Genomic DNA, 12657 nt, shown 5'->3' with positions numbered 1-12657 from the left:
GGTTACATATGTTTCAGGTTACAGACTCCGTTTACCCAGAAATAGTACTTCAGGTTAAGAACTTTGCTTCAGGATGAGAACAGAAATCATGCTCTGGTGGCGCAGCGGCAGCAGGAGGCCCCATTAGCTAAAGTGGTGCTTCAGGTTAAGAACACTTTCAGGTTAAGTACGGACCTCCAGAATGCATTAACTACTTAACCCAAGGTACCACTGTACTGTATTTATATGGATCCTACTAAGAAGATCCATAAAAAAGCAACTGTACCACAATAAATAGTGAAAACTAATATATTTTTTTTGGGGGGGGGGTGCGCCAAATTTTGTCTTCACTCAAGGGGGTCTTGCGCAGTTTTTTGGCAGGAGTGCAGTGGTCAAACAGTGGATGCTGAGGTGACTGACAGGTCAGTCACAAACCACCATTATGTATGAAGGCTAGTACATTTTCAAGATGATGCTGTCTCTATGGGAAGAAAAGCAAAACAGAGTGCTAATTTGAGATGGGGCTCAGGAGGTAGGGCTGCCATATGTCTAGGATTTAAAAGGCAAATCTATCAAAAAATTGTGGGTAGTTTTTAGGTGTGTTTTCGTAAAAAACCCAAAACCACAACTTTGGGGTTTTCGTAAAAAAGCTCAACAACATTTGGGGGGGCCTGGTTTTTACTTTTTGAAATATGGCAACCCTACCAAATGCTTTGCACTTACATGCTGTCTGAAAAATGTGGGGTGCATAGCCTCCTTTCGGTGGCAAGATACCTACCTAAATGTTAGAGTTTTAAGTCAACATTGCTGGTCCCTGAATCCCTGCCCCCGCCGAATAAGCAATGTACACTGTATATTATCTCTGACCAGATTAAAAAAAAAACTATGGAATTTTGAAAGAACAGCTTGAAAATGGGCACTTAAACTGATTTCTCATTTTGAAGGTATCCTCTTAAAATATAAATGGATATGTAAAATGAAATTTTGACTGTTTCAACTACATGACTATTAAAAACTGTACACCTTTGTCTATGGCAACAGAGGAAGCAGCCACATTCCAACTGCGTAGGACACCTCTGGAGTTTCAGACATTGGCCACAACATAGTCCCTTCCAAAATTCTTTATTTGCTTCGTCTTGCTCTCATAAAATAAGTTCAAAGTACCCACACTGACAGCACACTGAGCTTTCACAGAGTTTGGCCCTCCCTTGGAATTCTCTGTTAGGGGAGACTAATACTTTTCAGTAATATGCCTATTTAACTAAGTGCAGATGTAGCTGATAAAATGTTTCAAGGTTTGCAACTTACTTGTTATAATATGAACTGAACATTTGTTGTTCAATCATAGGACACTGAATGACAAAATACCTATAGAAGTAAGTATAAAACATGCAAATTGTAAAGTGAGTATACATGATTTGTGTAGCTAAACCAAAGCTTCAAGCGCAAACTCTCTTACATTGTAAGAAGTTAATACAGTGGTACCTTGGTTGTCAAACGTAATCCGTTCCGGGAGTCTATTCGACTTCCGGAACCGTTTGAAAACTAAGGCGTGGCTTCCAATTGGCTGCAGGAGCTCCCTGCACTCAATCGGAAGCTGCGTAAGACATTCGGCTTCCGAAAAATGTTTGCAAATCGGAACACTCACTTCTGGGTTTGTGGTGTTTGGGAGCCCATTTCTTTAGGACCCAAGCTGTTAAACAACCAAGATACCACTGTACTGGATATCAGAACCAAAGTTGCTGCTTGGGTAAAGTAGAAACCAAATTTGGAGAGGGATATTTGGATATTCTTAAAAAGTAGAGACATCATCTTGCCAACAAAGGTCCGTATAGTAAAAGCTATGGTTTTCCCAGTAGTGATGTATGGAAGTGAAAGCTGGACCATAAAGAAGGCTGATCGCCAAAGAATTGATGCTTTTGAATTATGGTGCTGGAGGAGACTCTTGAGAGTCCCATGGACTGCAAGAAGATTAAACCTATCCATTCTTAAGGAAATCAGCCCTGAGTGTTCACTGGAAGAACAGATTGTGAAGCTGAGGCTCCAATACTTTGGCCACCTCATGAGAAGAGAAGACTCCCTGGAAAAGACCCTGATGTTGGGAAACACTGAGGGCACAAGGAGAAGGGGATGACAGAGGATGAGATGGTTGGACAGTGTGCTCGAAGCTACCAGCATGAGTTTGACCAAACTGCGGGAGGCAGTGGAAGACAGAAGTGCCTGGCGTGCTCTGGTCTATGGGGTCACGAAGAGTCAGACACGACTAAACGACTAAACAACAACATCATTTGGATATTCATCTTAGATATCAGAGGAAAACACTATGAAGAAGACAGAAGTCTTCATCAGCAAGACCCAAAGCTCAGTGGCAGAAGACATTCTCTGCTGGCAAAAGGTTCCAGGCTCAGTCCCCAAGTTTTCCAGGCAGGGCTGGAAAAGAGCAATTGCCAGTCAGTATGTAGAATGCTGAGATAAGTGGATCAATGGTCTGATTTGGTGCAAGGAAGTTTCCCATGTTAACTCTTGTAATATTAGATTCCAGAAAAAACTGAAGGCAAAACTAAATAGTGGCAACCCACATACATTTCTCTATGCCTTTGTCAAGTTTAAGAAGCAAAAATTCAGTTACAATTCCTCCCATCAGGACAAATTGGGGAGCAACTTGCAACTATACACAAGCTCTGGAGCCAAGTGAGGATTAACAATTAAGATCCACCCTCTATTGTGTGGGCAGGTAATCCCTCCCCCTACCTGGCCTGGTTTCCCTGGCAACGCTTCCCCCAGGTGGGATTGGACAACTCACTGGGGTAGGCGGGGACCTCCAGGTATCCCACCTGAGGGAAGGCAAAGCCTATGCTGATGGGGCCACTCCAGATCCAGGGCTGCACGCGTCCCCGCAAAGGGCGCCCCCCGTTTTAAGTGGGGAGCGGTCATTACAATTCCTCCCATCAGGACAAATTGGGGAGCAACTTGCAACTATACACAAGCAGAGAGACCATTCCCTCATCTACCTACCTTGCATCTTCATTTGTTGAAACCAGTGTGGCAACCGCTGTTGACAGCTAACCACAGATGAAGAGAGAACATTTCACTTCCCTTAGTGCCATTTACAGTGGTACCTCGGGTTACATATGCTTCAGGTTACATACGCTTCGGGTTACAGACTCCGCTAACCCAGAAATAGTGCTTCAGGTTAAGAACTTTGCTTCAGGATGAGAACAGAAATCGTGCTCCGGCAGCACGGCAGCAGCAGGAGGCCCCATTAGCTAAAGTGGTGCTTCAGGTTAAGAACAGTTTCAGGTTAAGAATGGACCTCTGGAATGAATTAAGTACTTAACCCGAGGTACCACTGTACTTAAAAAGCTTTTGTATTTCCTGGCCTGTTTAAAATCCCATGTGTAAGAAAGAAGAGGACATGCCCTATTTGTGTTTGGGCTAGTTGAAAAGATAATTTAAAAAATTGGCAGGAATTGTTTTGTGTTGTATTTTATCCCCATGACATGTGGGGCAAAGATGACAATAAAACTGAAAAAAGTATATATATTTCTAATTGCAGTGCGCTCGAGAAAATAAACAAGCTGTCATTTGTATAGTGAAGGTCTGTAAACTGCAGTAAATGTAGACTTTGCAGTGTTGCTAAATTTGACTTTCAAGTTTCCTTCATGCAGTGCTGATACTGACCCTACAGAAAAAGTTAGCATGGTGAAACCAACTAGGCTTGAGAAGGCCCTTGGTTTAAACCCCACACAGCTATGAAGCTCAGTGGACGACTGTGAGCCCAGCTGGTCTTTCTCTCATGATTGCTGTGCAGATAAAATGGGGTGAGGGAAAACTTGTATGCTGGATATAGTGTTCAGAAAATAGCTTTAAAAATATATACTGCCCTGAAATTTATGAATGGGCTCACTTGGTTAATCAGCAAAGAAACATTCTGCAGGCACTTTTAGCTGCTTCCACCACGTTAGAACTACTTCTCTGCTTCTGGCATCTTGTGAAAGTTAAATCTTTTGCCCTGGGGCATAACATTGGGTCTGACGGCTTTCAAGTCAGTTCCAACCTTACCAGTAAATTCTATTAGTTCTTACTGGGGTTTCCCCAGGTTTGTTTTTTTATTACTATTACAAAAGTAAAATCAACACCATGATACAAAAACATTCTGTAACAAAGTAAAATATAAATAAATCTCTTTCGTTTCTCATGAAGATGCCCAGCAGGCCTGCATCCCACACTCACAGCCTCCTGAGCATTACCTGGTGATGGCGATAAGAAACAAGGCACAGTTAGCCTTCATCTTGATTGGGACCCAAAGAACTATTTCAGGGGTGCTGAAGGTCATAAACATGCCAAAGGACGACATGACTTCCCTCTTCTTGGAACAGGCGATTCTCCCCTCTTCCTTATATTACACAACCCCTTCATTTTCAAATGCGGTTTCGTCATATGGTACAGGGGACTGTTCTTTGACAGACTCAAGTACAATGTTGCCTTAGGCATCATTTGAGGGGTTTTTGTTTTTGTTTTTTTGGTATCCACAGACTTTGCAGCCTGGGCTAATGATGTACTTGTGCATTGACAAGTGCATGATAGAATCCACCCATGGCCAGGAGCTGGCTGTGAGTTCCCTGTTCCACTACTTTGCCATTCTGGATGACTGCTATGATGTCAGAATTCTGGATCGTGGACAACCGATGAGCAATGACGATGCAGGTCCGACCCTTTCTAGCTTCATCCAAGGCCTTCTGGACAATCTGCAGGCATGGGCAAAGAAAAGAAAAGAAATATTTAGAATGATAGCCTCAATTCATCCCTACCCTGCTGCAGTGCAGGAAGCAAGGCTGCAAGTTGACTAACCTTTTCACTTTCTGTGTCAAGAGCTGACGTGGCTTCATCCAGAAGAAGTACTGCTGGTTTTCGGACAAGGGCACGGGCAATGGCTATTCTTTGTTTCTGTCCTCCTGAAAGCTGTGCTCCTTTGTCACCTACTCGAGTATTATATTTCTGTAGGTTGTTGTTGTTGTTTTTAAAAAAGAAAAAATCACAGACATTGTGAGTGTTGTGAAGAGCAAGTTAGACCTTTCCGCATCCTATCAAAACTAATAGGCTGTGCATCTGGATCCTGTGCAGATGTTTCAACAGAAGCAAGACCCACTGCTTGCAACAGGACATACTCAAGGATAAGTGTGCATGGGAATGCAGCCTTAAATATGCATTTGAACATTAATCTCTGACCATGCTTTATAAGTCAACATGATAAGGTTGGGGTGGGCTACCTGTAGCTCTTGGCCTAATTTCATATATGTGGCAGGGAGAGAGAATGACCAGAGTGCGGGGAGATGCGACAGAGAGAGAAAAGGATACATCACCCAATTTTGGCTACAGCTCTACCCACCATTAGCACATGCCCCCCTCAGAAGGACCCTAGACAGGAAGGATGCCCCTTCCCTCCTGCAAAGGATTCAGCTCTAGGTTTCTGTGCAACTGGGATTTGTGCAAAATAGGATAGTTATTCCTCTGGAGAAAGAGAATGCTGGAAAACGTAAGGACATCTTCATTTACCTCTGGGAGATTTTCTATGAAGTTGTGGATATTAGCTGCTTTAGCTGCTTCTTCAACTTCTTCCTGACTGACAACTCGGCTGTTGTCGCCATACTGGATGTTCTCTGTAATACTGCAATCAAAGAGAATAGGCTCCTGTTGCACAAGACCAAGTCTGGATCTTAGCCACTGTATATGTAGAGATTTGGTGTCCACGCCATCTGCAAGCTGTAGGTAGAAATGGAAAGTTTGAAATGAGCTTCTGCAGAGTTGAAAGACACAACAATAGGCAGCTGAATCTGTGTAAAATTTAATGGACGCACCAAGTTTATGGTCTTTATTTATTCTTGGGAAAAATATATAGACATGTAGCAAATATAAACATGTATTTTTAGGAGAAAGTAAATACAAAAACCTGCATATCAGATAAAATATGTGCAATTTAAAAGCAATTTTTGTGTGTTTAAAAGAAATGGCAAACAACAGGATCGAATGGACTTATGATTTTGAACACATACAAAACTGACACAGAATGGAAATAACCAGATCTGTCCATCCCTACTCACCACTTGTCCTGATCCTGGGTCATAGAATCTCTCCAGAAGCTGGATGGAGGTGCTTTTGCCACAACCACTGCTTCCCACCAATGCCAGAGTTTGTCCCTTGTTAACCTTTAAACTGAGTCCTTGCAAAACTTGAACTTCTGCTCTAGTTGGATATTCAAAATGGATGTCTCTGAATTCAATGTTGCCATCAAATTTCACCTACGTTGCAGGGGGTGGGAAATGAACACAGATATATGTTATGGGTTATGCATAAAGCCATATCTCAAATAAAGGAGTTTCTTTCTGAAGCCAATTTTAAGCAACCAGAAACTGAGCTGATGCCAGTAAATAAAACAGCATTATATTTCTTTTCTTTTATTCTAGTAGACTACACCGAGCCCTGTTTATAAAAGAACCACAACAATTCTATTTCTGAAAGCACTGTCTGTATAGTCTTACCAATTTTTCACCTTCTTCACTATAGCTATCAATCACTGGCTTCCGATCCAAAAGCTGAAAGATTCTTTGTGCAGAAACCTTTGATTTGCCAAAATCTGGTGCAAGAGAACTGGACTGAGCAACATTCATAGCAGCAAAAATCACAGAAGAGAAGACTCTGTAAAACACAAAACAAAGAAGCATAGAAAAGCAAATGTTTTGTATTGAAAAGCAGAAGCCATACATCTCTGGATTCAATTGCAAACTAATGTTTATCTTGCAGAACTGAGATTTATACAGTGAGCTCCTTTTAACAGGCCTGCAATATTTCTATGTACAGTGCATCTCTAACACACTTATCCTGTCACTAAAATAGTGTATCTGTACATATTGTGTACATACTATATATACATAAGAGCAAGCATAAAAGAGTACCCACTGTCTGCAATTCAATTCATGATAAATTATTTGTAGGACTATCCAAGCCTACTTAAGTTAAGAAAATATACTTGAGACTGCAAACATATACACACTTTGGACTACTTTTGAGTAGACACACATAGAATTGTGAATCTATACAAGTATAACCAAGCAAAAGACTATTATAACAATGGTCAAGTTAAATCAGAGGTGTTTTATTCAACGAGTATACAATTTATGTACCTAATTGCACCAGTGATTGATTTGCACACTTGTAGTTATTCACACATAACATTCAACATTTGGGAAACTTTAATGTGGGACTCCCACCCTTTGTCCAAACTGCAAGTGAGGGCAGGACAGAACTTTGTTGCTTGCTTCTCCTCTGTCACAGTCTCTTGCAGATCAGAAGGGGTCAGGAAACATTTTGATAGGTATACATATTTATGTATACAGATTTTCACATTAGTATTTGAAATCAGTTTATGTTTTGAGTTCATTGCCTAGCTCTTCCAAAAGATAGAAGACACACTCACATAAAAAGTTGCTCGAAGTCCATTAAACAATGGGCAATAAGCCACGCTCCGAATCTGAAGACAGCAGCATTTATAAAAAAGTTGAAACACTGGGCTATTCCATATGTAACTCCATGAAGGGGAGCCTTCTTCAGAGAGTCCCTGATAAACGAGAAAGCCAATTAAAGAGTCACAATTCGTCATGAAATAAAAGGAACAGTAGAGCTTCTACTCCCAAAGCATTTTTAAAAAGCAAGTCAGAGTCATTTACTAAGATGCTAGTAAGCTTTTAAAACCAAAAAACCACACTGAAGAAATGAATCCTCAACAAATAGGGGCAGTGGAATCATACTACCCATTTTCTCAACACCCAGCCCATCTTGGGACATGACTCATCTATGTATGTTGGGCATAACAAGCAAGTAGCCCAAATCCAAATACCATAAGCCCAATGGCTTGTCATTTTTATCTGGCAAGATTGGTCAAGCAAGGGTCTTCACCACTTACATACTGTGCCCAATCTGTGTAGGTGATAACAATTTCTTGTTATTCTGTATCACTGTGACATTACATTTCGAATCCTCTTTTGCAAATCCCTTCTTTTGATCCAAGTTGAATATACTTCTAAGTTGTATATACTGCCATCTGTCAACTTCATATTGCTGTATCTCTTCATATGATTTTAATCTGAGTTTCCCTTGTTCCTCTTCCAATAATTGTCTATATGTTAGCCAATTTGTCCTCATATTCAATTTTTTGATAGCATATGCCTCCAGCAGTGATATCCACCAAGGTGTCTGTGGTTCCAGATGCAATCTATATTTGTTCCAAACTTTGTATAATGCACCTCTTAATATATGACTTGTGAATTCTTTATTGACTTTTACTTTCTCATAATTAAGATACACATGCCATCCAATCTGTGTAGGTGAGCTGAGTATGGCAGCAGAACAAGATGAACCCATGCTGCACACTGAGAGATGTGGTATCAAAACCAAGACTTGTACTCCACTAATACTAAACCAGCTTGGATCAAGCTAACGCTCCTCAGTGTCTCTAGTGTCATCAGTAAGACGGTTCGCAAAATTAGCTGTAAATGAAGTAGAAATTCCTCCCTTTCCATTACAATATTAAAAGAGGATCATGGGAGACACATCATCACATCGCTTTGGGAACTCAGAACTGCTGGGAACACAAACAAGACTGTTTGAATGGTGGTTTCTGCATGCACCAAAGTTTTGGCATACCACTACTATTAGCTGAAAAGACTGTCTAGCAGTTGTATGCTAAAACTCAACATATTCAAAGTTCTGCAGGAGCCATTGGACTTTACACATCACTCAACTGCACATTTTGGTACTAGCTGTTTAAAGCCATTGCAAGCCCCAGATATTTGGACCTTAAATGGGGTGATATCTATCTATCTAAATTGTGTATGGGGAAATGGTACAAGGTGGATTCAATCACACTTCCAGAAATTTAACATAATTATGCACAAGAATATTTTTAGTTTGTGAAATAATGTAATTAAGAAATAAAACTCAAGAACTCAAAGAAGAAGATGACAGACTTGCATACAAATTTACCTGTATGGACCTTCTACGCTTGAAATATATCTCTCAAAAAATCTGTCTTCTCTTGTTAATGAAACCACAGTTCTTATATTTTCTACAGCTTCTGTTGAAATCTGATTTGGGAAACAAGGAACGTACAAGGCTTTAGAAAATCCCGATTTCACTAAAGGTTAGGTGTTCTCCATTAGATGTTTAACCTCATAAAGGTAAAGTAAAGGTACCCCTGCCCATCAGGACCAGTCGTGACCGACTCTAGGGTTGCGCGCTCATCTCGCTCAAGAGGCCGGGAGCCGGCGCTGTCCGAAGACACTTCCGGGTCACGTGGCCAGCGTGACTAAGCTGCATTTGGTGAGCCAGCACCAGCGCCACACACGGAAACGCCGTTTACCTTCCCGCTAGAAAGCGGTCCCTATATATCTACTTGCACTTAGGGGTGCTTTCGAACTGCTAGGTAGGCAGGAGCTGGGACCAAACGATGGGAGCTCACCCCGCCGCTGGGATTCGAACCGCCGACCTTTCGATCGCCAGGTCCTAGGCTCTGTGGTTTAACCCACAGCGCCACCCGCGTCCCTGTTTAACCTCATAGCCATACACAATATTGAACTAGGTGCAACTAAGGGTCCAGGCATTGAAACAATGTCAGAAGTCAGGCACTTGCACCCAGAGGGTTTGGGGACAGTGTCCTTGAAACCTGAATTAACATATTGGAAGTGGTTATCTGCAGGGTTACTCCTTCAGTCAAGTACTTGCCGGAGCATCCAAAGTGCACCATGCTGTGCACCTTGTGGAGGATTCACTGTCCCCACTGCCCGGACGCTGAGGTCCAGTGCCGAGGGCCTTCTGGCGGTTCCCTCATTGCGAGAAGCAAAGCTACAGGGAACCAGGCAGAGGGCCTTCTCGGTCGTGGCGCCTGCCCTGTGGAACGCCCTCCCATCAGATGTCAAAGCAATAAATAACTACCTGACATTCAGAAGACATCTTAAGGCAGCCCTGTTCAGGGAAGTTTTTAATCTGTGATATTTTAGTGTATTTTTGGTTTTTATGGAAGCCGCCCAGAGTGGCTGGGGAGACCCAGCCAGATGGGCGGGGTACAAATAATAAATTATTATTATTATTATTATTATTATTATTGATATCCCAGCAGCCATAGCAGGAAAGCGGCCACGATTCTGCCTGAGCCAGTCTGTCACCTGAGGGCACCCAAATACAGCTGGGGACTTCTTCCAGTTCCATGTGCAGTCGTACCTCGGAAGTTGAACGGAATCTGTTCCAGAAGTCAGTTCGACTTCCAAAATGTTCAGAAACTGAAGCACGGTTTCTGATTGGTTGCAAACCGAAACAGTCACTTATGGGTTTGCGGCATTCAGGAGCCAAAACGTTTGAGAACCAAGCTGTTTGAAAACCAAGGTACGACTGTAATTGAATGAACCCTGTATAGATTCCTAGGGCATTCACATCAACTGTTTTAATGGCTGGTTTTAGTGGAGTGTGTTTTTAAATCAGTGTTCATCATTTACAGTGTTGAAAACTTGATGATATAGAAATACTTTGAATAAGCCAATTGACAAACCAACCAAGGGCTTCTGGGATAGGCATCAGTGGACATGAATTAAAGTTAAGAGCCGTGTTGGAAATTTTCCCTTCTGTCACTGCCACAGATATAATCAGAACCACATGTTTTAACTATATAGAACTCACTCTTCCAGCTTCCTCAAGGGCTTTTTGATCCTTCGACGCATGGCCAGTCACTGATTTCAGTCGTATAACATGGGCTATCATAACGAAAGGAATACAGGCCAGGATGAGCAATGTTAATTGCCAGCCATGCACAAAAGCAATAATAATAGCTGTCAAGAGTGTAAAGATCGTTGAGGTTAATAAGGCCAGCCGACTTCCAGTAGCCTAGAAATAACAAAAACAATAGACAACACATTTAAAGTTAACATCATTAAAGAATTAATTGCAAACACACATGCAAGTTAATCATGTTCATTAGTGGGTCTAACTCTGCATATGGCTAGCCAGTGTCTTCCTAAAATAGCAAGTGAGGCACAATTATACTTGGTAGTTTAACTAAGAAGGCACAATGCACATATTTAATCTCTCTTTAGCTTCAGCCAATATAGCAGCCCTGCTCTTGCCAAGTCATATTCCTAAAAGTTTTGAAAAGCCATTCAGTAGTCCTCACAAAATTCCTCTTTGTTAGTTAGAATGATTCATCAGGAATTTTGCAAAGGCACCTCGGAATGAAAGTAAGAGTCTCTATGCCAACATGATGTCAGCATGAGATGCTACAAATCTAGTAGGCTAGCTGACACAATTACACCTGAAACCCAATGTCATAGTGCTGAAATAAATCATCCAGAGACATCTCTGTCAAGCAACATTTAAGCGACTGCAGGAGATCCTCTCTAGACTGACCTCTCTCACTCTTAACCAACCAAAGACCCTGAGGTGTGCCTTATATTCAACAAGCTACATTTACAGAAGTCAAGCTTATAGCAAGCTGAATCATCGATAGCAGCCACAAATTAAAGACAATGAGTTGTGCACTGCTCAGTTTCATTCAGAGCAGACTCTCTGAAATTTATGAAACCAAGTTGGTCATATCCATTAATTTCCGATGGTCTACTCTGAGTATGACCAGTACTTGATACAACCCACTGTCAGTGTGGTACATTAAATGCCATGCAGTTTCAAAAGTAGATTTATTATGCTCTTTCCACAAAAGCTTCTTTTTGAAATCACTGCAATTTAAATTTCAATTCTTTTTTTCTATTTTAAAAAAAGACCCCTAAATAAATGGAAAACATACTCCTTTGACTTGAGAAGCATCTGTTGCAAGCCGGGTTAGCAAAACTCCAATGCCGTTGTTATGGTCATCAAACCATCCAATTTCCTGAAAACAAAAAAAAGATGGTCCAAATAATTTTTGGCTTTGCAAATGGATAGTAATGGCTCAAAGCAGCCTATGAAGCTTTTGAAGTACGTGATAGTTTTGTTTTTTTTTTAAGAAACCCTTAAGAAGTTGGGAGGGATTGTAGCTCTGTGACAGAGCACAAGTTTTGCCTCAGGCTGAATCTTGGGCATCTCCAAGCAAAAGCTGTGGCCAATCAGAGGAGACAACACTGAGCTAGATGGTCTGACTCAGCATGTCAACTTCCTACGTTCCCGCAATCTTTTGTATAATGATGCTTCCCTACTTGGCCTTCAGCATGGAGACTAGAGACTGCCCCTGAAGACAATGGACCACATCCCAGACCCACCCACAAAATTGCCCCCCTTTTGCTGTATCTGTTGGTGTTACCTGTTGAAGCAATGCTTTGAATGAAAGTGATCTCAATCGCATAGTCAGAGCTTCCCCAGACCTCCCAAACATGAATCCCTGAAAAATATAAACACGAAGCATTTAGATTTTATTTACCTGTACAATGCCATAACATTTTTAAGACTGATGAGCTATAGACTAAAGCGCTGTAAGAGTTGAAGCTATTTACTAATACAGAGCTCAATAGAAATCCTACAGTATATTTTGGTATTTTTCCATTTGTTAAGCTAAGCTGAGGAAAGGTTGCTGAGGGCCAACGTTTTTTCTGTTAGTTGAACAAGAACCAGGCTGTCCTCATCACAACACACACTGTATTTCCATTC

At 41.5% G+C, this 12657-nt stretch overlaps 1 protein-coding gene across 3 annotated transcripts in view; it reads right to left on the bottom strand.

Moving 5' to 3' along the window:
- Positions 1-4069: 4069 nt before the first annotated feature.
- ABCB5 (ATP binding cassette subfamily B member 5) overlaps positions 4070-12657 on the bottom strand; it is a 54098-nt gene continuing 45510 nt past the window's right edge. For all 3 annotated transcript variants that reach the window (XM_079947886.1, XM_079947885.1, XM_079947887.1), the window contains 10 exons: positions 12314-12391; positions 11822-11905; positions 10705-10908; positions 9019-9119; positions 7454-7594; positions 6519-6675; positions 6081-6278; positions 5536-5742; positions 4831-4977; positions 4070-4727 (listed from right to left, as the gene is read on the bottom strand). In XM_079947886.1, the coding sequence (XP_079804012.1) occupies positions 4530-4727; positions 4831-4977; positions 5536-5742; positions 6081-6278; positions 6519-6675; positions 7454-7594; positions 9019-9119; positions 10705-10908; positions 11822-11905; positions 12314-12391 (1515 nt within the window). In that variant the 3' untranslated portion in view covers positions 4070-4529. The remainder of the gene's footprint in view (positions 4728-4830; positions 4978-5535; positions 5743-6080; positions 6279-6518; positions 6676-7453; positions 7595-9018; positions 9120-10704; positions 10909-11821; positions 11906-12313; positions 12392-12657) is intronic.

The sequence above is a fragment of the Podarcis cretensis genome (genome assembly GCF_951804945.1).
Source record: "Podarcis cretensis genome assembly, chromosome: 12".
NCBI lineage: Eukaryota > Metazoa > Chordata > Lepidosauria > Squamata > Lacertidae > Podarcis > Podarcis cretensis.
Note: the sequence above shows the minus strand (reverse complement) of the source record. Positions and strands in the feature narration are given on the sequence as shown.